The sequence below is a fragment of the Curcuma longa genome, chromosome 13, assembly GCF_044706935.1.
Source record: "Curcuma longa cultivar G26 ecotype Majalengka, Jawa Barat chromosome 13, ITB_CL_G26_1.1, whole genome shotgun sequence".
NCBI classification, from domain to species: domain Eukaryota; kingdom Viridiplantae; phylum Streptophyta; class Magnoliopsida; order Zingiberales; family Zingiberaceae; genus Curcuma; species Curcuma longa.
Window position 1 is genome coordinate 2,749,352 of NC_133873.1, and position 27,918 is coordinate 2,777,269.

General features: G+C 38.3%; 2 protein-coding genes and 1 long non-coding RNA gene across 3 annotated transcripts; all 3 read right to left on the minus strand.

Annotated features, from left to right (window-relative positions):
- Window positions 1–3,116: 3,116 nt before the first annotated feature.
- On the minus strand, window positions 3,117–6,714 carry LOC141844349 (ent-kaur-16-ene synthase, chloroplastic-like). The gene is made up of 13 exons (XM_074732395.1): window positions 6,655–6,714; window positions 6,273–6,561; window positions 6,022–6,202; window positions 5,552–5,769; window positions 5,339–5,459; window positions 5,163–5,260; window positions 4,863–5,083; window positions 4,668–4,780; window positions 4,475–4,573; window positions 4,167–4,382; window positions 3,932–4,073; window positions 3,601–3,846; window positions 3,117–3,449 (listed from the first exon to the last, which is right to left on the minus strand). Exons 1-13 carry the CDS (start codon window positions 6,682–6,684, stop codon window positions 3,141–3,143), a joined length of 2,283 nt encoding a protein of 760 aa, XP_074588496.1. The 5' UTR covers window positions 6,685–6,714; the 3' UTR covers window positions 3,117–3,140.
- An 8,410-nt stretch (window positions 6,715–15,124) lies between these two features.
- Window positions 15,125–19,362, minus strand: LOC141843780 (uncharacterized). The gene is made up of 3 exons (XR_012603068.1): window positions 19,152–19,362; window positions 18,618–18,665; window positions 15,125–15,469 (listed from the first exon to the last, which is right to left on the minus strand). It is a non-coding gene; the product is annotated as an uncharacterized LOC141843780 (long non-coding RNA).
- On the minus strand, window positions 15,527–16,750 carry LOC141844431 (uncharacterized). Its single transcript, XM_074732487.1, has 2 exons — window positions 16,391–16,750; window positions 15,527–16,306 (listed from the first exon to the last, which is right to left on the minus strand). The coding sequence occupies exons 1-2, from the start codon at window positions 16,748–16,750 to the stop codon at window positions 15,701–15,703; spliced, it is 966 nt and encodes a 321-aa protein (XP_074588588.1). The 3' UTR covers window positions 15,527–15,700.
- Window positions 19,363–27,918: the final 8,556 nt, after the last annotated feature.

Genomic DNA, 27,918 nt, shown 5'->3' on the forward strand with positions numbered 1-27,918 from the left:
CTAGACTATTCTGGAAGCCCAGATTCAATAGGGGCGTCTGGAACCAATTAACAAGATTTGACCTAAGTTGACTTTCAGACTTGGTTTGATTATTTCTGTTTGTTCCTCTTATGCTTCCTCAGTCTTGCTTTCAGCTCTTGGTTCCTACAAGATTAACATACAAACAAACAAGCAACTTAAGCCTACCTGTAGTCCGTCTAACCTACTAGACTTACCTAAGCCTTATCTTGTAGGTCTAACCTATTAGGGCTACCCTACCTAATTTCTAGTTAGGACTAGTTACTTCCATAGGTAGACTTCCCACCTACCAAACATCTGATCACTCTTGATCTACTTAAACTTTTCCTTACTTAACTTCAAATTAGGACTACTCATTTTCATAGGTAGACTTCTCACATGCCAAACATCCGGTCACCTTTGGCCTGTTTGGATTTTCCCTTGCCTAACCTCCAGTTAGGACTTCTTGTCCAGCTTCACTCATTAAGACTTCTCTTAGCTTCCAACTAGGACTGCCTAGCCTCCAATTAGGATTTCCTCTGCCTAACTTTCAGTTAGGACTTCTTGCCCAGCTTCACTTACTAAGACTTCTCCTAACCTCCAACTAGGACTGTCTAGTCTCTAACTGGACTTTCCCTACCTAGCCTGCTCAATTAGGACTGGACTTTCTTTGCCTCTAATCAACCTGACTGATTAAGACTTCTCGCTAGTCTTCTGGTCAAACTGATCTAACTAGACTTCACTCACATCGAAATATTAAACTCTGTTTGGCTCAACTCTTGATCAAATTGATCAGAATTAAATGTATTGTCAAATATCAAACCCCTAAGAACAGACTAGTACTTCTTGCATTAACAATCATATCCAAAACAAACTTACAATGAGCTAAATAAGTATAAAACTAATATCAGGAAGCCTGATTATATTTAAGAGAGTCTGAAGAATATATTAATCCTATTTTATATCGAATTTGACAAATCTAAATTTATCAATAAATTTTAATTAAATTTTATTAATGAAATTTTGAATATGATTCGAAAATTTTAGAACTATATAGATGTTATTATTAAGTAAATAAGATAAATCTAGATATCAAAACTCACTTACTTTTGTTTTAAATGTTAATTAATGTTAGGATGTGTTTGTTATATTATTTGATAATTAGGATATATTTATTTGTTAATATGTGAGTATTTGTAATATAAGATGTGATATATGCGTTGATTGAGAATGAATTGGAGTATTTGTATGTAAACATGATTCAGATTTTGAAGAAATAGATTGAATTTGTGATTTTTTTCTTTGCGATGAAATTTAAGATGAATCGAGGATTCATCGCAAATGTATCAAAAATTACTGTTGTATCATAATATTGGCGACGAAAGCCCTGTTTCGTCGCCAAATTTACCGTGAAATCTTATTTTACTCGTCCACATTGGCGACGAAAATATAATTTCGTCGCCAAATTTGGCACGAAAATGCAGTTTCGTCGCTAAACTTGGCAACGAAAACTTATTTCGTCGCCAAATTTGATGACAAAAAATAATTTCATCGTCATATTTGCAACGAATTTCTAATTTTTCATCGCCGAATGTTACGACAGGCTATTTGTAACGAAAAAATTTTCATCACAAAATTCGTCGCAAAATGATTTTGCGATGAAAATTTTTTATGTTTTCGTCCTAAAATTCATCGCAAAAGGGTTGTATTTTTAATTTGTAGTGGATGACCTTATCTAGTTATATTATATTCATTTTACTAAAAAAAACTAATTACAATATAAATATTTTAATTTAATTACACTTGTCATACGTGTAGATTGACAATGTGAAAATTATCATGCATATAGAAATTAATTATAGATCGACAATGTGAAGAAAAGTATTAGTCATACATATTGATTAGCAATGTGAAAAATATATATATAGATTGACAATGTGAAACGTATCTATTCTTCTTCTTCTTCTGCATAGAAGAAGAATAGATACGTATCTATCATATATATATATATATATATATATATATATATATATATATATATATATAGAAATTAATTATAGATAGACAATTAATGTGAAGAAAATTATTTGTTATACATATTGATTAGCAATGTAGAGATTGACAATGTGAAGAATATCTATCATACATATAGAGATTAATTAATTATATAGATCGATATATAATGTGAAGAAAAATATTGGTCATACATACTGATTAGCAATGTGGAAAAAATATAGATTGAGAGAGGATTGCGTACATTTTGATCCAAGTTGTTGAGAAAAAAAAATGATAGAGATGTCTCATATTAATGTCAAATAAAGCAATTAACAACATAACATCGTAAGATATATTTTTTTTCTGCACTGGGCCAAATTTGACAATTCGACACTCGACTACTCGGCCACTCCCAACTTAGCCTTCCAATTCAACAGGACAAGTCCATCTCGACAAAAACGTAACTAGCTAGATAACCTGAGTAAGGTGGCCATCTCCCACCACCCTACGTCTTCATAGATAAGGCAGAGGAAACACGTCATTGCTCATCTACCAATAGCATTAGGCTTCTTATGAAAGTAAGATATATAAGAAAACGTATATAGACACAAAAGTCAAATAATGAATCCCAACCTATGAACATCTTGCAGATGTTTGGTTAAAGGATATTATTGTTAAAAGAAGCTCGGTTTATCTTGACTCGAGTTTTACCTTGATCAGGTCTGACTCTATCTGACTAGCTAGTGACTTCTAACATACAGCTCAGCTTGACTTTTAACTTCGTTGTGCCACGTGAAACCAAATTATCTCCATCACATCATATGCTAATTAAGTAGGTTTTTCTTACGTTGCAACTTTCATATTCTCTTACATGTTACAAATAAGTTTGTTTCAGTAATCTCGAAGAACATTTAGGAAGAAAAAAGAGTTACAAATGGCCTGCAAGATATTTTTAACCAGGAATTTCTGATTCAAGATCTTGACAATGCTCGTTATTTTTTTGATATTGAACTTTTCCAAGACAGATTCTCTCACATATATAAGAAATAGTGATGCTACAACAGACTAAACCAATGCTAGCTAGCTAGCTGCATCGATCGATCTCTCGTTGATACAATGCCATGAGACAGAGAGAACATGCAGTACTGTTATATGAGCTTGGCTTTTATGGGTTCATGAATGACTGCGCTGACAGCCCTCATCATCTCTTTCGGCGACGTATACGCGTCGTTGTTCATGTAGAAGAGGTGCAGTATTTTGCATGTCTTCCAGAAGAGATCCTTGCAAGGCCTGGGAACAACGCCCCCATCTTGTTGCACCACCATTCTCAAGAGCTCGATCCTGGCAGACTCTATTTCCCCTCGTATCTGCTGCTTTGCTTCTTCTTCGGACGTCAAACCTCCACTGTGGAGAACGCGTAACGATACGCTATTCAGCTTCCCTTCTTTACTTTCTCTCTGCCGAAAAAATAATCTAACTTTATGAACAGCTAGCTAGCAATGTGTGATGTAGTTTCTGAGGTTTAATTCTTGCATGCAATTAACAGACGAAATGATAGATCTATACTAGCTAGCTAGTTTTTAAGAACAAATTGTTTCTCTTAATTACCTGGAAACTTTGTATGTCGTTGAGCAGTCGCCCACATATGCTCACAAATCGGAACAAATTCTCGCATTCTGTATCTCTGACGGCAGCTTCAGGAAGTTCTGGAACAAGAAAATAAAGTGTTGGGAGAATAACTGGTTCGAGGGCATAGGAGACAACCCCATTCTTCATGTACTCATCCAGCGAAGGGACTTCCTTGGTTATCCGCCACTCGGCCTCTTTCATCATGGAATACATCAACCTAAGCCACTAACCATACGATCATCTGTCACAATCGTAATTGTGCTAAAATCATAAAAAGAAGGAAAAGAAAAATGAAGTCTTCAGATCTTACTGCCTCAACTAAATGGTGGGTGATAGCTCGCTTCTGCAATGCTGATGCCTTGGTCCCAAGCTCAATGATTGTGTTGAACAAAGCAGAAAAAATGATGTTAACTTGTTCAGAATGGATCTCCTTTTCCCAATTTGCATCCCATCTATATATTATCAATAGCAAAAGGAAAAGGAAATTTAGCTTGTGAACCTTTTAATTAGCTAGAGAAGATCAAATAACAGGAAACAGCACAGACTTCTCCACCAACGAAATAAGATCTTGAAGCTCCTCTATAGATTCCTCAATGTCGAAGAAGTCATCGACCACAGTGGTAAGGACACTGCTTTTGGCATATGATATGCGAGCATCACTCATTTGAGAAGAGAAAAGTATTGCAGCAGAAGCAAAATAGCAAAAAATATGCCTTTGCCGGGCAAATTCCAGTTGATCTAGTTTGTTATCTTTCACCCAACTATCAAATTCAAGAAATATGATCACTAAAAGAGCAAAAGAGGAGGATCAAACTATCTAGTCATGTACACAATAGAACACTAGTGAGCATACTTGTCAAGCATTTGGAGTTCTTCCTGATATCTACGCTGAGAAGTTTCGAAAGAACCCAATGCCAATTCCACTAGATCACTATCCTTTATGCCATAACGCCTATTTACAGGTTCAAAAAAAAAAAAATCAGTAGCATAATACAGAAAGCTGATGAAGGTATCATTTTTGCCTTTCATTCATATTCAAATCTTACTTGTATGAAGTCTTGAGAACTTGTAAGTTGTCAAGAGTGAAGTTCTCAATGGTACTTTTATGCTCTAAACGTTCAACATTCAACCAAATTGGAAACTTTAGAGCATAATCCACCTGAACAAATCTCCAAATTTGTGAATGTTCAGACATGATTTTTCTTTGCAAGTAAGTAATCAAAAGGCAATCGACCATTTACCTCTTGTAAACCAATCTGGTGTCTGGGATTTCGGTTGGTGGTTAATGCTTCTTTCAGAAACACTCTTGACCAGGAGGCTAATTTGTCTAAACCTTGCTCGTTGGGAAATATTTTGATCTGTGATGCCTTGTACAATTCCAATACAGTGTTCACATCCTTCAGATATCCTGGCAATGTATTGTTAAAATAGTGTTCATCATCACCGAGCTGACTTAAGCAATCTGCACCACATCAAACCACCATCATTGTCACCAATAAGTATCATACATTTGATTTATGATAGACAATTATAATAATCACCTGAAGATACATTGTATCCATTCAATCGAAGAAGGCGAAATGCCATGGCACATGTAGCTATATCTGAATGGATTTCTTCCTCTTCGAGTAACCAGCTTCTGCATAAGTCAAAAGGAAGCTTTGTTTTTTTAAAAAAAATCACAATTATTTGCAAGAATTAATATTTAGCAGTGCACCTATATGTTTTATCCAAGATGCTCTTTATCTCAAGTCTGAAGTGCTCGGCTATTCCCAACTTTTCAATACTGTCAATCAGATGAAGATGTGTATGCACATCCACAGGATATAATGTAGGAACTGTGAAGAACCACAAGCAGATTTAAAGTAATAAATGTGTAAAAATTAGTAAACTCACTTCCATCATTCATAAAATGTGGGAATTCGATCACCTGAACCGTCGTCAAACTTCAATAGAAGAGAATGCAAGTATTCATGTGCCTTAGAATCATAACGATGCATCATTGCAGCAGCAGTCGTGGCAGGTGAATTGAACAATGATCCATTTTTCCTCTGATATTTCATAGTTTCCTTCCAGTCATGTGCATTCCCTAATCCTTCGGCAACATAAGCTAAGTAGGTTTCTCTTGCGTTGCAACTTCCTTGTTCTCTTACATGTTACAAACAAGTCTGTTTCAGTAATCTCAAAGAACATTTAAGAAGAAAAAAGAGTTACAAATAATGGCAAGATTTTTATAAATATGAGTTCAACAAAAGACCAACAATTTTTTGTATATAGTTGTGAAGAAAGAAAAACATAATGTTCTAGCTGCCATCATTTGTGATGCAATTTATGCTTACAAACAGAAAATAGGAACAGTTTCTGTTCTAAACGACAAATTAGTCTAAGTACAATTCCAACCTGATTAGTTGTGCATTTCGTCGGCCAAGCATGCTACCTATCTGATGATGTTCTATAGGAACATCTAAACCGATGTTGATGGCATATTCAAACATGCCTGGAAATACAATATCGAAGCCAATTGGCGACTGCAAGTGCTCATCCAAAATGGATGCAGAATTACTCCCAATAAAATCCAGACCTGCAGTAACAACATGACTAATCATTTAGCATCTACAGATCATTCAACACTGTTTATCATCAGCACTTACCCTTCCTGACTTGTTCCTGACCAACTTTCCAGCGTTGGAGGGCGATTACACAAGCTAATGTCGAAGACAGGTAGTCTTTAACGAGAAAAGGTTGGAAGTGATCGAGTCCCCAAGATCCATCAGAATGTTGATGCTTTAGTATCCAATCAAGGCATTGTGGAAAGCATGGATGGGTAGGAGAAGTTGGAGAAGGGACCATTGCTACCCATGCAGTGTCATAAGATGAAGCTGATAGTTGGATCTTCTCGAATTGCATACTGATTCTTCTTTCAATTGATCCTCCCTGGCACTAGAATAAATTTGAAACTTAATTATTTGATATACAACAAAGATCACCATCATATTTAGACGATCAATAAATATGAACAAAACTGCCACTTACCATACGTGTTTTGCTGCCACTGCTATGCATCTTGTGTCCTAGATCAACAAGTGCTGCACCAATTAGCAGGAATACAAGGATTATATATGAGAGAATTTTGTTAGAAACATCCATCCTTTTACTTTTACTGGTGTGAAAGATTTTAAGTGGTTTTCTATTTATGATAGATCCTTGCAATAGACCTGCCCATAGACCGGGTCCAAATCAAATTGGCCCAAAATTTGGATCAACGGGTCAATTATCCATTGATCTAGTTTAACGGGTCAGACCCGTGCGTAATCGATCTATCTAGAGGGAATCAGTTAAGGAGTTGGACTCCCTAATTAATCAGCGAATCGACAATTCAACTGCTGATTGAGTCATCCAATAATTTTATAATATTTTAGTAATACTAATTTTTCAATCAATTTATATTGAATTTTTTAATGTAAGATTATTCTATTTTTTTTATTAAAGTTAATTTACAACCTTAAATTCTTTGATGTGAGACTATTGTACTTTTAACTTATTAAATTTATTAATATCATTTAACTTTGTTAATTACTCATTAGTCTTTTTTATCATTTTATTCATTTAATTTTGAGTTTATAAAAATTAGTTGACTTATATGATATATTTAATAATAAATTTATTAAGAAATATAATTTATTTAATAAAAATATTTTATATATAGTGAAGATTATCCTGAAACATATATGATTAATCAAAAAGATAAAACTTATAATTAATGTCATATAAAAAAATTATTAGCATCAAAAAATAAAAATAATTAAGGATTTAGTATAGTATTTTTGACGATCTACTTTGCTTTTAATTTTTTGGAAGCTCAAATATCAATGATTCAACGAAAGTTATAAAAAAAAATAAAAAAATATAACTTTAAAGGATGAAATAGAATATTTTAATATCGAAATAACTAACAAATTACAATATATATATATAATATTATAAAATATTTTTAAATTTTTAAATAAAATAATAATAATTTTGAATCATTACGAATCATGAATTGAACTATAATGACGATTTTGAACCATTAATCATAATTGCCTTGGAAGGTTGATGTTAAAGATCAACATTCTTAGAACTGTTAACTGGTAGTTTCGAACCGTCGATTTCAAACCGTTTCTAAATAAGTCATATATGCAAATGAAGAAAAAGAAAAGAGAAAAAGAAAAAGACATTGTTAAAGACAAAGACAAAGATGACAGCATGAAAAACATTGTTAAAGAGCAACAATCGTCTAGACGGGAAAACAATTTCTAAGTAAGCCTTAATATATATATGCCAAGCATTGAACTTACTGTAGACAGTAAGCAATAGCTATGATAGAATGCATGATCTACAACGGACTCATAGGAGAATCTATCTATCTATATATATATATATACCTCAACTCAAGTAGATAGTATCTAAATGAACTGTGCATATCTCCTCCTTAATTTCAAGGCCTCATTCAAAGGAGGTAGATATATGCTTTCCATATTAGGAGCAATATATGTTTTATGACAGAAAATAGTTGGCACCCTTCAACCTCAAGTTACTGCACGGATATCAATCACTGTCACCTTTGAAGCTCAATGTTATTGCTTATTGACAATATAAGAGTCGTCACAACCTCAAGGTTCTGTTGCATGGATTATCATCTCTCAATCTCAAAGTCATTCCACGTTTTCCAATAGTCCTCACCTTTAAACCTCAATAGTCATTTCGTTGTCAGCTACCAGTCTTCCAATAGTACGTAGCATTAATTAGGCTTCTAATGAAGTAAAAATAGCTGATAATTACCCAACTACTCACTGTCTAGTTCCTGTCAAAAATATTAACACATGTATATATATAGACACATACAAATGAAATAATGAATTCCAACTATGAACATAACTCGTGTAAATGTTTGGTTAAAGGCCCCTAAGATATAGTTGAGTTGGTTACGACGGAGCAAAGCTGCTAAAGTAGGCAAGAATCAAATCTTGACGAAGCCGAGACAATATCCTTCTCCATCGTAGCCAACTGCAACTTCTCAATTTATCTCCTCACAGATAGTCGTGGGGTCAACCGTGTGATGCCGCTAAGGTGGCAGATTTCATCTCTTATTGAAGTTGATTAAAGGATCTAATATTGCCGCGCGCCCTACACATGACTGACTAAGTGGTACACATTCATAATCACTAATTTGGATTGAGAAAATGTCTTTTCCCCTAGTTGTCAACTATTACAGTTTCTCGATTTACTTTTTGACAGATGATCGTAAAGTTGCATAGATGACGAATTCCACCTTCTTACTATAATAATCAGTAATTTGGTACTTTGCTTAGAAGTAAAAAAACAACTAAACACATCCTTAATTTATTTTCACATAAATTTAGATTTATCCTTGAAAATTACAGTATGGAATGGAAATTATTAATAGTGGGGGAGTGAAAAACATGGATAGTTAATAAAATTATCCACTTGCTTATGAGTTATCCCACTACTCTCCCTTTTTATGATAGTGCATCCAAGTTCTAGAGGAGAGGCGGTAGAATTTTTTTTAAAACTGTGCGTCTTGCAGAAATTTCTTCGGAGTAGAAATATCTATTGCCGATATATATAGATTTTGTTCGTGAATAGTAAAGGGTTGTTCGATCCGTAACATCCTTCCAATGACAATTATGAAGAACAAGATCGACAAAGTAGAATCGTTATAAGTGTTTATAGTTTTAATTTTTTGTTTGATAATTTATGTATTTGAAATAATAATGGTATCAGAGCGAGGTAAACGTTATGTTCATAACAAAATTAGAAATAAACAGTAAGTATTTTTTAAACGGCTTTTTTTTGCATGTCTTTAAAAAATGTTATATGTAAAAAAAATAAAAAATATATGTATTTTTTTATTTATTATTTCAATTGGATTGAAATAGATGTGATATTTTTTATTATTTTAATTGGATTGAAATAGAATTGATTTTTTTAAAAAAAAATTATTTGAGTTTAAGTATAAGTCCAATTAAATTAGTTAAAACTAAGTTTGCACTCGAGATTCGATAATTCATTCAAACTTGGTCAGTCAAGTACATGTAAGTATTTTAGTACTTAGAAGCACAACTACTGAATGATTTGATGTGACTATCGAGTCGTCATTCTGAGTGATTTTGGAACGAGAATGCCAAATGAGATTCGAGATGATGAGTTCCGACCTCGGAGTTGGTTAAATTCTACTCAGAATCGACACACATAACTCAGACTCGACATGTCAAGAAGATATTTCAACGTGCCGAGTGGTTGTTCCGAAGAACAACATGGACTCAAACTTAAACAACTTGGACTCGATTGACTTACAAAGTCGACATTGTTCGCAATCAAGCAACTCGGATATGCTGAGTGGGTATTCAGACTCGGTTAAAACCGTGACTCAGGTTTATTAATGATAAATTATATTCAATGATATATTATAAATTTTCTAAGGAATACATATATATTTCATCCCATTAAAATATAATAATATTAATATTAGATAAAAAACAATAGTATTAAAAAGTAAAAATGATTAAGAATTTAATATAATATTTTTTCACGATCTACTCTGCTTTCCATTTTTTTTGGAAGATTAGTATAAAAAAATAAAAGAAATATAATTTTCAAATGATGATAAAATAGAAGATTTTAATATTGAAATAACTAACAAATTATAAATTATATATATAATATTTAAATATAATAATAATAATTTTAAATCATCGTGAATCGTGAATCGTGAATTGAAATGTAATGACAAATTTGAACGGTGAATCATATTCACATTAAAAAGGTTAAGGTTAAAGATCAATATAATATTCTTGGAATCGTTGAACCGGTAATTTTAAATCGTCAATTTCAAACCGTGATCAAATCTAGTTTATAAAATATAAGGAGTAACAATGAAGAACTAATTAATGTCATTAATCAATAAATAGTATCAATCTGAAGATTTGGATTAGTCTAACCTAAGGTTGATTGATTAGCTTAGGTTTGATTAGACATGAGGTTAGTTGTATTGATCGATTCGATTAATACAGCTAATTGATTGATTAGCTAAATCTTTGTTAATATCGACCTGAGGATTAGATTAGTCTAACCCGAGTTAAGGTTAGTTAAAGAGGGTTAAAGTAACCCTTAGAGTTTCCTCGGTTGGATTAGGATTTCTTTGATGTATCATTGTATTTAGAGTTGTTACTACTCTTTTGCAGGACCCTGAGCGATTGTAGAACTTTGATACGATACGAGAGTATTTTCTGGGGGTTCTAGTTTTGATCTTTGATACATCAGGTGGGTGATTTTACTGTATTTGGTCAATATAGTTCGTACCTTATTTCAGTGCATGTTCCTTGTTCCTGTATCTGTTGAGTTGCTTATTGATTCCATTCATGCTCATGATGATTCGATACTTTGATTTCTATTCTGGTTATATCATACTTGACCTTATGTCGATTGGTCTTGGATTATTATTCATGCTTATTGTTTCCTTCCTTGATATGACCTTTGTGATCATCATTGGTATGCTCCTTTCTTTATGATACCTGAGATCATCGACATATATTGTATATTGAGTAGTACAGTAGGTGCTGGTTGATATGATTGAGCATCTCATCATGATGCATGATAACGATTGTAAATCCCATTGGAGTGGGTTTATCGTGATGGTAGATGACTTAGTTGTATATCTACATAGGTGGTTATTATACCCTATTTCCATCATGGTGATGGCGACTGTATGGCAGTGTACGCAGTCGACGGCTGTATGGCAGTGTACGCAGCCGTGCCGATGATTTGACTCGACACCGCTCCGGGGTGGTACTCATAGACTGTATGGCAGTGTACGCAGTCCAGGACGAGTATTAGAGGACAGATATCGGCTATAGGATTTGTAGCTTATCACAGCTACGGGATCACCCGGACGCGGGGCTCTGATCCCTGATTTGGATCACCGGACTACTTTGTTGTAGGGCGCGGAGTACTGATCCTCAGATGCCGGCCATCCCAGCCTCAGATGCTTGCACGAGTGCTGTAGTGAGTGGGGCAGTTGCATCATGCATATGTGCATCATGTGCATGATATATATGTATTGGACCGCACTGATCCTGCATTTTGATTGTCTACCTGTTTGACTCTTGATTGTTGCACTATGTTTGACATGTCATTCATATGTTGCATTACATGAGATCCATGTTAGATGTTTATTATCTGCAGATACCTTATTGATACTTTGATGACATTGGTATGTACCTATTCCTTTGCTACTTCTTTACTTCATGTACTGTCTTTCTATATTACCCACTGAGTATCTGTACTCACATCTTTTGGACCATGAGATTTTTCTGTCTTCCCAGATATCAGGTAGAAGTTTACAGCTGATGCCGAGGAGATTCTGCCAGACGTGACATCTCACAGCTAGTTGTGATTTTTGTGTTGTGGACTTGTGTTGGTTTATACCCTGATGTAGTAGTTTCGTATTGTCGTGATTTGCTTACAGTTCGGATTTATGTGTCGTATTAAGACTATGGACTTTATTACACTGCTTGCATTTTATATGTGGTTACGGATTTTATTCTTCGTTCGACGTTTTAGTATATTGTGTTTTCTGCTGCGTATTATCTCTTTTGCGAAGAATTAACGAGTTTTATTCGTTAATACCTTTACGGATGCATTGCATATATAGTAGGATGTGTTGAGTGGTCGTGTGGGTCACATTTACAGTTATTTTATTTGTATAAATCCATAGCCTGTTATGGATTGGCCGTGTGGGCCTTATATATATGTATGTATCCAGGCAATTATCATAGATACAGGGGAGATGCTGTCGAAATTTTTCGGACGGTCCTCTCCGGGTCGTCGACAATTTATTTGGATCAGAGCAGGTTAGTTTCTCTGGATACTCCTGCTCTGTGTTTGGTACTCCTGGACTATGTGTATCTCCTCCTTTCAAGGCCTCATTCAAAGGAGGAGAAATATGGATCAGAAATTGATATATAATAAATAGTTTTCATTTTCAAAGAATATATATATATATATATATATATATATATATATATATATATATATATATATATATATATATATATATATATATATATATATATATATATATATATAATTTTGATATTCTGTCCATCGTGATTCCGTAAGCGACACAGTCGACCTCCCATCGCTTTGCCGCTGCCCTCACCGCACCGTCCGACCACCACCGGCCGCCAACCCGGTCACGATCGACGTGCCACTCACCGGCGTATCGATCGGTGTCGGATTCCGGCCAGATTGTGGTCGGAATCCGGTGTAATTTGGCCGGAAACGCGATGGCAGTGGCGCGTGCTGGTTTCCGACTAAATCGTGGCCAGATTCGATCAAATTGCGGTCGGAGACCGACCCAGGAAGGATCGGCGTGCAACGGCGACCCTTCCTCCTTCCTTCCTGGGTTGGTCTCCGGCCGTGATTTGGTCGGAATCCGGCCACGATTTGGTCGAAAATCGACGCGTGCCACTATCGATCGCATTTTCGACCAAATTGCGTTGGATTCCAGCCACAATCCGGTTTGGATTCGACGCGCCAGCGAGTGGCGCGTCGATCGTGCCTGATCCGGTGGCTGGTGGTGGCCGGACGGCACGGCAATGATGGCCGACAGCGTTAGGGGGCGTTTGGTTCAAGTTATAAGATATGACCTTGGTTATGTGATTACCTAGTAATCACATAACCAAGGTTATAGGGAATAAAATATAACCAAATGTGTTTGGTTCAAATCCAAGTTATATAATAAAAACTTGTTTGGTAGAAGGTTTTAACATATGTCTTAATTTAAAATTTACAATATTACCCTTCCCTGCTTAACCCATCTCCCCGTCTCTCTTTCTCCAATCCCTTCCCTCCGCCGCTACAATCTCCAATCGCTCCTCTTTCTCGCCCGCGTTCTTCCGCCGACGGCTTCTCTCTTCTCGCTTCCTTACGGCGGTGACGTTCCCCACGGTCGGCATCGTCTTCGCGGCCATCGACGAGTCCCACCGACCCTCCTCTTCCCTTGCGGCCTTGCTCTTTATCGTTCTCCTTCTCGCCGGAGGCGGAGGAGGCGCCGCCTCCGGGCCGATAAAGACGGTGGTCGTGCTGGTAATGGAGAATCGCTCCTTCGACCACATGCTGGGGTGGATGAAGCGGCTCAATCCGGAGATCAACGGCGTGACGGGGCAGGAATGGAACCCGATCTCGACTTCGGACCCTTTTTCGCGTCGAGTCTACTTCCTCCGGAGATGGTGGCCGTGTACCAAGCGCTGGTTCAGGAGTTCGCAGTGTGCGATCGATGGTTCGCGTCGATGCCGGCGTCGACGCAACCCAATCGGCTTTTCGTCCACTCCGCTACCTCCAACGGCCTCATCGGCAATGACCAAGGGTACGAATCCGCTTCCCCTGCCTACCAAGCGTCGACGCTCGAACGCTGTCGCGAGCCTGCAGGAGGCCCAGCAGAAGCAGGTGGCGGCGATCAACGACGGGAAGGCGCGTTGCTAATACCAGTGTATTCGGGGAAAAGGAATTTGCCATGAGTGAATTCTTAATTGCATCCATAAGCTTGAGTTTAGACTTTGATATATCCCCATAGCACTTCTTTGTTTGTAAGGTTCAATTTTAGTGCAACAGAATCAGTTCATTCTATGTTTGTTTCTTTCTTGCGCAGAAAATGTCCATAATGGAAATGTGTACACGCATTTGTCCTCATGGAGCTCATCTTTCACCTATTCAATTTTAAAGGAGGGAACAGCTGCGTTCTCTTGCAAGAACTTGGCCAATAATAAACACTTGATTCTGTTTTCAGTCTATTTTCAGCAGTTCTACTTCATGCCTCTTATGCTATACTTCAACCTACATTTGACAGTAATTATTTTACTTCGGAGTAGTATTGAATTCTTTTTCCGTATAACACCAACCGAAAATACTCTTGATTCTGTTTTCAGTCTAGTTTCTGACTTGTTCATATATTTTGTTGTCATGAGAATTCATTTCTTTCCAGGTCGAGTACTATGGAACTCCTTTTCCACCTTCATTATAGAAGATTTTCTACTTGAAGATAGTTACTATTTTTTCCCCACATTACTTCTTTCAATAACGTCAATGCATACCATACCACCTCCATACTGCCATTGTTGCACAATTGAACTTTTGTGGTTTCGTGTGCAAGTCTTTGCAGCACATAACATCACCCCTGCCTCCATCAGCTGTCACCTGCTCGACTACCTGCCTGCATCAAATGCTATTCATTTCCAAGTTATGTCTGTGATGCAATATTGTAATGAGTGTTCAATCAATCTTACAGGACTTAGTCTTGCACTTTTTATTCCTCTTTTGATCAACAACAAAATCAAAGTTCAGAAATTTACACAAACAGTCGATGAGATCAAATTAACTCTTCCACAGCCATCAAAATCTTAATCTTGCACTGAACGAGGACAGACATGAATGCAATAATAGCTAATGACAAACAACTAACTTCTCTCAAGTCTAAACAACAAAAGGTTCAGCATCACATGGAATGCTGAACCTACTTGTTTACATTTCTCTTATGAACATACTTGTTTACATTTCAAGAGCTAGACTTGAATAAATTTGAAACAATATCAATTGAGAATAATCTCCAACCTCACAAAGATTCAAGCAAACTACAAACACAGATTAAAGAGTATATCAACTTGATCACTTGTCTGTTTCAGTTCCATGAAACTACATACTTGTCTATATCAACAGTATAGCAGCAGCAGCACTAAAGTAGCAAGAAAGAGCTGTTTCATTAAGTAGCAGCAACAACACAACTTGATCCCTGGATAAATTTCAAAAAGTAACAATATTTCAGAAAGTATATAAATAATAGATGCAGAATTAACAAGAGAGAATAAAATGTAAACCATCCAATAAGTGCAATTCAAACTGACATTTATCCAACAAGTTCAATCCACCAAGACATTTATCCAACAAGTTTTGACAAAAATAATATCACGACTGTCCAAAAGTATATCAAAAAGTCTCAACAACCTAATTTAAATATCTCATTCTATTTGTTCTTGATCTGAGAGAGCTGCTTCATCACGTAATTTCTCTTAAATGCCTTTGGCAATGCGAAAAAATTATCAATTTTGTGTTCATCCGTGAGAATGTACTCTCCAACATCCATAATTTCTTGCTCAGATAAATCAGGAAGTTCCATCAGCTCATCATATATCCTCATTTTTCTATCACTGCTCTCAGATTGTTTCTTGAAGTAGGTGGAAATTCCCTTCAACTGCTCATTAGCCTCCGTAACAACAGTAATATATCTGTGCATCTCTCCCACCATATCACCTAAAGCATCATCAGACTTCTTTTGTTTCTTTTTGATGGTTTGCTTCTTGCTTGATGGACAAAACGATGAATCTGGAGTATCCATCTCAGATTTCCTTATTTCCTCTCTGACAGATTCTTCATATTCATGACCTTCACCTTGCTCATCAATTTCATGCACAAACGTGTCAGCCTCTTCATCGCATAAATTAATCTCTTCTACTGCGTCAGCTGGGGTTTCTGCACCAGCTCCTGTGGCACGATCTTTCCCCCACACACACATCAAATCATCAAAGTGGGGGAACTCTTTGTTCCTTAAACCAATAGCGCCTGGATGACTCTAATAAATGAAAAACATATCATTAAGGAGAAAATTCACAATCATCAAAGAAATGAAAAACCAAAAAATGAAAAAAAAAAATACCTTAACCCAATCATCAAAGACATCCTTTGATGCAATGATACACTTTTCAACGTCATTCCACCCAAATCCACTACTATGATTTAACATTTCGCTAATAGCATGGAACTGTCTCTTCAGTAATTTGTACCTTGACTCAATATGAGGGGTAGCCTTCAAATTGCTAGATGGCACTCTAGCAGCCATGAGTTTCTCCAAATGCAACAAGTATCCAGTTCTAAAACCATTCTCGCTTTTCCAAGCTGAATCTCTGCTCAACTCAACAAGGCAGTCAACTAATGCAGCATCCTCTTGCTTGGTCCATATGCGTTTGGTGCTATGAGTTTTCCTTTTTACCTTCATTGGCATCGAACTTCCTTCCATTGAAAACTGAAAGCAAACCATCCAAATACAATATTGTACATGTGTAAACCATAAGCAAATTGTTCAAATGGATAATATATAAAACTCAAATACAATTAAATAGTTCAAATACATAGAAACGAAATGCAAATTTCAAGATACAATCAGATCGTCCAAATACATAGAAATGAAACCTAAATTTCCAAGCAGAGCTTGTCTCTCAACATTATACTTAATTAATTGATGACTGCCAACTCGTGAACATATCATCCGCAAGCTTGTCTCTCCATTCAGTCCAAGCAGAGCTAGTCTCACAATGCCTGATCAAATCATCATCATCATCATGGCTTTCATTTGACTCATGGACACCAACCTCAATCTCTATCGGATCAATTGTCATTTCAGATCTTATGAAATTATGGAGAATACAACAAGCAGAAATAATCCTACATTGAGTCTTAACAGAATAAAAAGACTTATCTCTCAATATAGCCCATCTAGCTTTTAAAATGCCAAAACACCTCTCAATGCAATTTCTCGCTTGGGAGTGTTTCATATTAAAGTACTCTTTGGCTGTCGTTGGTTGGTAACCTTGCCTCCATTCAGTCAAGTGGTACCTTTGACCTCTATATGGTGCTAAAAATCCTTCTCCATTTGTATATCCAGCATCACACAAATAATAACATCCTATATAAATTACAAGTGAACATTTGTTAAAATATACATACATATAAATCAAATATTTTACAATAATTATAACTTAATTACCTTGAGGAATCTTCAAGCCATTCCTCCTATTAATAGCATCCCTTAAGACTCTACCATCTGCCGCCGATCCTTCCCAACCCGGTAGGACATAACTAAATTGCATGGTCGGTGTGCATACACCCAAGACATTGGTTGCAATTTCACCTTTTCTGGTTCGATACCTAGGTCTATCAATTGTTGGGACATTGACCTTGATATAAGTTCCATCTAATGCTCCCAAACAACCCTAAACTCAAAGAAATATCATAAAATTAAATTAATTTATTATGTAAATTAACACAGATTAAAAAAGAAATTTATGAAAATTAATTTCTTATACCTTAAACCATTTCCACCTTTCATCCGTGCAATTTTCTGGGATTGGTTCTGGCTTCCGAAGCAAAATGTTATATAACCTTAGAACAGAGTTTAAAACTAAATGAAATTGCCTACTAACTGTCTCGCCGGATCTGGCTGTTTGGCGTTTTAAAACCCTATTCTTCACATTATGTGCAATAATGTGAAGAAATGATATTATAAGTTCACTAATTGACATATTTCTTGTTCCTTTCAATTTCCCACTAGTCGTTAGCAAATAACAAAGTTTGGCTAAAGACCTCCTATCCATCCTGCAGTTATCAACACATTGTCGATCGCTATGAAAAACCATCTCATTTAAATTTATAGACCTAATATTATATCTAGACAATGCATTAACAACATATGATATGCCCCTCCTAGACCTACCACTCCTTCTCTTGACAATTAAGACAATTGTCAACAAAAAAAGCATAAATATATTGCTTTCCATCATCCTCAAGTGCATAATGAGTACCGAAATCATATTCATCTCTTGCCTTGACAATTGAGCCATATCAGTGGGACACTAGTAGAAACACCTGAAACCAACGACAGCCAAAGAGTGAAAAAGGAGTTTTAAACCGTTATTGGTCATCTACAAAGATTGTTGATCATCTACAAAGATTATTAAGCAAATGGTTCTAATTTGTAAGATTACTAATTATATACAATTTGATAAAATAACTTCTAATTTGTTTCTAAAAAGTTAAAACAAACCCTAGAAAATTAAACTCAAACAATTAAAAGAAGGAAAGACAATAAAAGATGAACCGAGCAATACCTCGTGGAATATGGCAGAAATAAAGAAGGAAATAAAAGAAGAAACTCCCTGCAATAAAAATATGAAGCAACATATAAGAAACCAATGTTTATAAAGAAAGTGCTTTGTTGCACAACAAAATATTTTACAACTTAAATGTATAACAGAAACACAAAGAGAGTATTAGTTCTACTTTGTCATTAGCTATTTTGGACAAATATTACTCATTAGGGGGATACAAGGCATGATACTTCATTAACATTCTGGATAGCTATCTGTACATTGAAACATTGAATCTCCCGAAACATTGAACTGCTTGTGTCTTCATTAGGGGGATACAAGGCATGATACTTCATTAACAGCATGATACTTTGTCATAGCTGTTTTAGATATTATGACCCTTGGCTACTGGAAACATTGAACTGCTTGATGCAGTAAAACAGTTGAATGTCAAGATAGATTAAAAGTCACCCAAAAGCACGAAAGCACCCGATTTCATTAAATCTCCCGAAAGCACGACCTTAGTTCCGAAAAAATCAAAAACAAATTTCTCACCTTGTAAGAGCTCCTCCTGCTCGTTCGCTTGGCCGCGTACACAGACTCCCACGACCGGCGCTGGTGAGGGGAGAACAAATGCGAGGAGTCGCTAGGGTTTTGACGATTTGCAAAGCGGAGAACAGATGCGAGAGGGGCGGGGCGGTGGGTTTTGGAATCGCGAGTTGCAAAGGCTAGGGTTTTGGAGATGCGAAGGGTCGGGGGTTTTGGAATCGGGAGTTGCAAACGAGGAGTTAAAATGGATCGATGGTAATTTGATATTTGATTAAAGTTTAAGGATATTTTTGTCTTAAATGTAAATATTGAAGGATATTTTTGTACTAAATTTGTTGTTAACCCCGGATTTGTCAAATACCTTAGTCTGCTTAGGTAATCAGATTACAGGCTTATAACCCCTTTTGCTGACGTGGCGGTCATATTATATTACTCGGGAATTATTTATAACCTAAACCAAACAAGGTTATCATTGATAACCTTGGACAGATAACCAAGGTTATCAAAGATAACCCTGAACCAAACGCCCCCTGTAGTTGATCACGACGTAGAAGAATTTTGCCTGACTTTATCAGGATTCGAATCTTTGCCCTCTTCTGTAACTCTGTTGCATCATAACCAACTCAGTTATGCCTCTTGTACTTTGGGGTGAAGGATATTAAGATCGGATAAAATAAAAGTTGAGACTTTCTGTTAGTTGGAAAAAGATGACTTATTCTTTCCATTATTAGCATTTAGTTAAAGAGGAGAAATAAAATAAATCATAAGATAAATCAAATAAAAGAGCAGGAATTATTGTTGATCTGTGTGAGCTGGTCAAGAAAAAAGAAAAATAAATTAAATAACTATAAGAATGAAATGAAAAGAGAAGGAAAATCGATTGATACATCCACATGGTACAAATATCTTCAAGGCTTTGTCAACGTGTATGCTCCTTGAAAAAAATCGCTTATGAGGATGAGAGGTCCTGAAAAACATTCAAAAAGAAGAGAGTTAAAATAACACCGGGATTGGATCCCGACAAGTCATTCCGACGCTCAAGTTAGGATTTGACGCAAGAAAGGAAGCAACGAAAGGGTTGAAGTAAGTGGGATTTATGTGTGTGCATATTTGTACCCATAGGCATGAATTACCTTTTTATAGTAATTGATCTATGAAATATTAGGATTCGTTTAGAAATATTCTAAGATATCCGTTCCACTTTTGAAAAGGCTCTGTTTGTTTATCCATAAATATTGCGTTCCTTTTGCAGAGGAATCGGCTCTATCTTCTCCGGATTAGGCGGAACGGCTAAGTCTCCAATAAATATCGCGTGCCGAAAGTGGATTTTGGATGCGGAAATATTGCTAGAGCCGAGTCATGAGATCGGTACATAATGTCAGGTCCAAGGCACGAGGTCGGCAAGTGTTGTCAAGACTAAGTCATGAGATCGACAAGTGTTATCGAGACTAAGTCATGAGATCGACCAGTGTTGCCGGGACCAAATCATGAGGTCGGCTAGTGTTGCCAGGACCAAATCATGAGGTCGGCAGGTGATGCCGGGACCAAGTTAGGAGGTCAGCAGGTGACGCAGGGGGTGTGGCAGGAGCTCGATGTATGCTTGGAGAGACGGAACGAGACTAGAGAGAGCTTGGTAGATCTTTACAGAAGCGCACCGAGGTCAGAGAAAGAGGTCAGGATGTCCTAAATTATACCCTTACTCTTTTTTCGCTTCTCACTTCGTACTTGATCTCCACGTCATCTCTAAATATCCATACCGGATCATAAGCTTCCCGACCTAGTCTAGTCGAAGGAGGCGTAGTCTGATTGACTGGACCGTGTTGAGTTGTTATCGAGATACCTTGATGAAGTGTCATAAGGCAAAGTCGTGAGCTCGGGATTTAGTACTCCGGGCCTATTGTAAGGCAAAGTCGTCGAGTGCGGAACTCGGAAGTCCAGCCTGTCGTAAAGCAAATCATTGAGCATGAAGCTCGGAGGTTCAGCCTGTCGTAAGATAAATCATCAAGCACGGAGCTCGAAGGTCCAGCCTATCGTAAGGCAAAGTCATCGAGCACGAAATTGTGAGCTTGGAACGAGCTGTGAGTTTTAAAGTCATCGAACTATGAGCTCGGAATGAGCTGTAAGTTCGAAAGTCATTAAACTGTGAGCTCGGAACGAGCTATGAGTTCGGAAGCTCCTGGCCTATTGTAAGGCAAATCATCAAGCAAGGAGCTCGGAGGTCCAGCTTGCCGTAAGACAAATCATTGAGTACGGAGCTCGAAGGTCCAACCTACCGTAAGGCAAAGTCATCGAGCACGGAGCTCGGAGGTCCAGCCTGTCGTAAGGTAAATTTGCTCGGAATTGTGAGCTTGGAACGAGCTGTGAGTTCTAAAGTCATCGATCTGTGAGCTCGGAACGAGCTGTAAGTTCGAAAGTCATCGAACTGTGAGCTCAAAACGAGCTATGAGTTCAGAAACTCCTGGCTTGTTGTAAGGCTAAGTCATCGAATTGTGAGCTCAGAACGAGCTATAAGTTCTAAAGTCATTGAACTGTGAGCTCGGAACGAGCTGTGAGTTCGGAAGCTCCTGGTATGTTGTAAGGTAAAGTCATCAAACTGTGAGCTCGGAATGAGCTGTGAGTTCTAAAGTCATTGAACTGTGAGCTCAGAACGAGACCTATCGTAAGGCAAAGTCATCGAACTGTGAGCTCGAAACGAGCTATGAGTTCTAAAGTCATCGAACTGTGAGCTCGGAACGAGCTGTAAGTTCAGAAGCTCCTGGCCTGTCATAAGGCAAAGTCATTGAGCACTGAGCTCGGAGTTCCGGCCTGTTGTAAGGTAAAGTCATCGAGCTCAGAGCTAAGAGTTTCGGCATGTCGTAAGGTAAAGTCATCGAGCTATGAGCTCAGAACAAAGTCATCAAACTATGAGATCGGAACGAGTTGTGAGTTCGGAATAAAGTCATCGAACTGTGAGCTCGGAACGAGCTGTGAGTTCAGAATAAAGTCATCGAACTGTGAGCTTTGAATGAGCTGTGAGTTCAGAAGCTCCTGGCCTGTCGTAAGGTAAAGTCATCGAGCACGGAGCTTGAGTTCCAGCCTGTCGTAAGGCAAAATCCTCTAGCACAGAGCTTGGAGTTTTGACCTGAGAGTTTTGAAGCACTTCAATATTAAACTTATGAAGCAATACTGTAATGATTAACTAATGAATGAATTAAGATAAATAGAGTTAAAGAAGATATCCTGATGATTCGGAAAGAGTATAATAGAGTATCCAACTCCATAGCAGGGGTGAATGATGAATCAGCCTTGTAATATCCATTAGTTGTTTAACTTCCTCCATGGCTATGTCTGAGTGTAGCGAGATTGAACCTTATCGCAAGGCAAAGTCATCGAGCTCGGACCTTAGAGTTCCAACCTGTCGTAAGGCAAAGTCATCGAGCTCGGAGTTTCAACCTGTCGTAAGGCAAAGTCATCGAGCTCAGAGCTCGGAGTTCTAGCCTATCGTAAGGCAAAGTCATTGAGCACTGAGCTCGGAGTTCCGACCTGTTGCAAGACAAAGTCATTGAGCTCGGAGCTTGGAGTTTAGCCTGTCGTAAAGCAAAGTCATTGAGCTCGGGGCTCAGAGTTTCGACTTGTCGTAAGGCAAAGTCATCGATCACTGAGCTCGAAGTTCCGGCCTGTCGTAAAGCAAAGTCATCGAGCACTGAGCTCGGAGTTCCGACCTATCATAATGCAAAGTCATCGAGCACTGAGCTCGGAGGTCTAGCTTGTCATAAGGCAAATCATCGAGCAAGGGGCTCGGAGGTCCAGCCTGTCGTAAGGCAAATCATCGAGCACAAGTTCAGAGGTCCAGCCTGAAATAAGGCAAAGCCATCGAGCGTAGAGCTCGGAGGTCTGACCTGTTGTAAGGTAAAATCATCGAGCACGGAGCTCGGAGAGCACGGAGATTGGAGGTCCAGTCTGTCATAAGGCAAATCATCGAGCACGGAGCTCGAAGGTCCGACCTATCATAAGGTAAATCATCGTGCACGGAACTCGGAGGTCCAGCCTGTCGTAAGGTAAATCATCGAGCACAGAGCTCGAAGGTCCAACCTGTCGTAAGACAAATCATCGAGTACGGAGCTCAGAGGTCTAACTTGTCGTAAGGCAAATCATCAAGCACGGAGCTCGGAGGTCCAGCCTATCGTAAGGCAAATCATCGAGCACGGAGCTCGGAGGTTCGGCCTATCGTAAGGCAAAGTCATCGAGCACGGAGCTCGGAGGTCCGGCCTATCGTAAGGAAAATCATCGAGCACAGAGCTCAGAGGTCCATTCTATCGTAAGGCAAATCATTGAGCACGGAGCTTAGAGGTCTAGCCTGTCGTAAAGTAAATCATCGAGCGCTGGGCTCGGAGGTCCAGTCTGTCGTAAGGCCATATCATCGAGCGCTGAGCTCGGAGTTCCAGCCTGTCGTAAGGCAATATCATCGAGCGCTGAGCTCGGAGTTCCGACTTGTCATAAGGGAAAGTCATTGAGCGCTGAGCTCAGAGTTCTGACCTATCGTAAGGCAAAGTCATCGAGCGCTGAGCTCGGAGTTTCGGCCTGTTGTAAGGCAAAGTCATCGAGCTTGGGGCTCAGGTTAGGAAAGAAAAGAAAAACTTATATTAAGCAACAATCAAATGTTTTTATGAAATATGATAAGTGAATCTACACAAGCTTAAATACGATAAGGACGAAGATGCGTGGCATTCCAAGGCTTGTCGAGCTCTTTCCTGTGAGTATTTTCGAGGTAATAGGATCCGTTGCTGAGTCATCGAACAACTTTATAAGGTCCTTCCCATTATGGTTCTAGCTTCCCGACCTCCCCTACTGGCTTGATCTTCTTCCAGACGAAATCTCCGACCTGAAAGGAGTGAGGTATAACCTTCTTATAAGGAATGTACTTCTTCTCAAGGAGTCCTTCTTAATTTTTTAGCATCAATACGAACTATAGCAGTATAGCATCTTCAGGAAATAGCTTGATCACCCCTGACCGAGCTGACCTGATTGCCCACTAAGAATTTTATCTTTTGGTAGAAAGTAGAGACTACAACTTGGAAGGTACTACGTGCAGGTCTTCCGAGAATGGCATTGTATGAAGAAGGGGCATCGACTATTGTGAACACAATGTTCTGGGTTCGAATTAAAGGCTCCTACCCTAGGGAGAGAGGTAGGTGATGAGCTAGGGTTTTATGCATTTTTAATCGATCCAATTTTGGGTTTTTACATGAAAATAAATTACAAAATGAATCGATTTGATCTTAATTGTCATTTATTGCATAATCTGAGGCTTGATTATAATTTTCATGATTTAATGGTAATTTTTCTATTAATTTGATTTTAATTGATTTTAGGGCTCGAACCGGACCCAACTCAAGCTCAACCGCGGTCAAATCGAGTCAAAATTGTCAAATTGATCGAGCTAACACGGAGGATATGACTTAGATCGAGCCTGATCAAAATTTCGCAATTTTTTGGAAACCCTAAGAAGCCCTAGAGCTCAGATCAAGCTCCACCGTCGGATCAAGAATCAACGGCCGAGATTAATGCTTTAATCAGACTATATAAACCTCCTTTTAATCGATGAACAGTGGCTCCGCCACTGTTCATCGTCCCGAAAACCGGCCTCCTCTGCTCGGCGACGTACGTCCACGGCCGTCCCCTTCCTCCCAAACTTATCCCATTGCAATCCTTGATCGATGAGGAGTCCAACGCCGGCCGATTGGGAATATTCCGGCAGCTGAGGAGGCTCGTCGGCGAGGGTTTCACCGGCGGCCGTTTCCTTGTTTCTTCGTTCTCCGGCCATCCACAGCAAATTTCGGCGCCGTACTTCTTTGAGGGGTTCTCCTAGGAGGGCGAATCATTCCGGAACTACCAGCAATCCAATCCGAGCACGGTGGAAGCAAGGAACTCAGTTTTTGCCAGCTTCAAGCGACTGTGCGGCGTTCTGTCAGCTCCGGAGAGGGTTTTTCCAGGGTTTTCAGGCATCGGGCAGCTAGCAAACCACAAGAAGACCGCGTGGAAGACTCCAAATTGCTCAGTAAAGCTGGATTGACACCCAGCTGAGGAGAACAATCGGAGAAGGGAAGGAGGATGCGTTTTGTTTTCATTTCTGCATTTTGTTTCTGATAGTTTCTGTTTTTTCTGAAATACTTGGATTGCTTTCAGTGAAGATCAAGTCATCGACATATAAGCAAACTATCAAAATATCGTAATCCTTATTTTGAATGTAAAGTGTATGCTCATAAGGTCATTTGATGAGCATTTCTCTTGCAAGTACTTGTCTATCCGACTATTTCATGCCCTTAGTGCTTGATTTAGCCCATAGAGAGCCTTCTTCAATTTTAGAAGACAAAATACAATATGATTATCTTGATTCTCAATTATCTCATAAATGTCTCGTAAGCTCCTAAAGCGTTGTACTCTTTCACATGAAGTTGATGCAGATGAATTTCCTTCCGCACTTAAAGTTAGTGTTATTGGTGGAATAATATGCTCCTCTCTTGTTTGCTCCATTCTTGATTTCTTCCTATGGGAAGAAATCTTCATTTTGAGATTCCCAATTCCATTCTTTTTCTTCATCAAATATGACATCACGACTGATGATTGTCTTCCTAATATCTAGATTGTATATTGTATATCTTATACCCTTTTGAGTTGGTGTCGTAGCCAATAAAGATGAACTTCTTGCTTTTATCATCTAACTTGCTTCTTGATTCGTCAGACACATGAACATGGTCTATACTCCCAAAAACTTTTAGATGAGAGATCCCAAACTTCCTTCGGCTCTATGCTTCTTATGGTGTCTTACCCCACACACTCCTTGTTGGTGATCGGTTGGCTAAGTATACTGCACATGCAACCACTTCTGCCCAAAATTCCTTTGGCAGCCTCTTGCTTTTGAGCATGCTTCTTGCTATGTCAAAGACGGTTCTATTCTTTCTTTCCGCCACTCCATTTTGTTGAGGAGATCTTGGAATTGTTAGAGTTGTTGAATTCCATTGGCTTCAGAGAATTCTTGAAATTCTTTTAAATTAAATTCTCCTCCTTGATCAAATCTCACAGACATTAATCTCGAGACCACTCTCCTTTTCCATAATAGCCTTAAATTTCTTGAATACACCGAAGACCTCTGATTTTTGCTTCAAGAAATACACCTAAGTTTTTCGAGAAAAATCCTCTATGAAGAGAAGGAAAAAGTTACTCTTACTAAATGAACTTGGCTTTATCGAGCTACAAACATCCGTGTGTATGAGCTCAAGCGGCTTTCGGGCTCTTGAACTTAACTCTTTTGGAAAGCTTTTTGTGAAATGCTTCCCAACTAGACATGCTTCACATAATTGATTAGAATGTTTGATGCAAGGTAGCCCTCTCACCATCTCCTTCTTTGAGAGCAATTCTAGTCCTCCGAAATTGAGATACCCAAATCAAAGATGTTATAGCCAAATGGTGTCTTTGTAACAAGTTTTTAGACGCTTGGTAATATCATTTTGAATATTAAGCAAAAATATTCTATTTCTTGTCATGGGCACATTAGCAATCAAGTGACCAATATCATCTTTCAAAAAAAAATATGTTATCTTTTAGATGAATATCATATCTTTTTTCCAAAAGTTGTCCTAAGCTCAAGATATTGCTGTTGTGGTCCAAAAGGATGTCTGTATCTCCACAATAGCATGATATTGTCCACTTTGGACCTAAGCCCTCATGGTTTTTATTCTTGGGCTCTCCCCAAAATGCCTCATGCCAATGGAGATACTTTCCATCCTTTTAAACCCATAATTTTTCCCATGTGTTTTAGATGTGGGACTATGTTTGCACCTTTGCAACCTAACAATCCCCCCCTCAAACAAAGGACCACAGACCCCCCCTCAAACGGAAAGCCTCCGTTTGATGTCTGAATATTCGACCCACCAGGACTTCCTGCCCCTCGGTCCACCCTGACCTACTAGGACTTCCTGCCCAGCCGCAACCAGGACTTCATGCCCCTCGGTCTACCCGACCTACTAGGACTTCCTGCCCAGCCGCAACCAGGACTTCATGCCCCTCGGTCTACCCGACCTACTAGGACTTCCTGCCCAGCCGCAACCAGGACTTCATGCCCCTCGGTCTACCCGACCTACTAGGACTTCCTGCCCGGTGTCTGGTCCTCTTGATTCAAACACGGGAGCCTCTACTTCCTTTGTTTTTAAGGTTCAACACACATGGTTAGATCCGGATCATGGCTCATCCGGCGGTTAGTCCGGTGAAGAGCGACCTCGCTCTGATACCAATTGTTGGGGTCCAAAAGGATGTCTGTATCTCCACAATAGTATGATATTGTCCACTTTGGGCCTAAGCCCTCATGGTTTTTGTTCTTGGGCTCTCCCCAAAAGGCCTCATGCCAATGGAGATACTTTCCATCCTTTTAAACCCATAATCTTTCCCATGTGTTTTAGATGTGAGACTATGTTTGCACCTTTGCAACCTAACAATTGCTCTTCATATTTGGTACAAAGTAAACATTCTAAATAAATTAATATTTTCCATTCTTCAAGTGGATGAGAATGTTACCTTTGCTTTTTACGTTGATCTTTGATTCATCTCTGAATGATACATTGCCACCAACTGATTCATCAAGCTTTACGAACATGCCTCTGTTTTTACACATATTATTATTTGCACTAGTGTCAAGATATCATATTGTATCTTCGCCTTTTTCATTATCTTTGTATGCTAGTAACAGGATGTCATCTTCTTCTTTTCTTTCTTCTATATAGTATACTTTTTCATATAT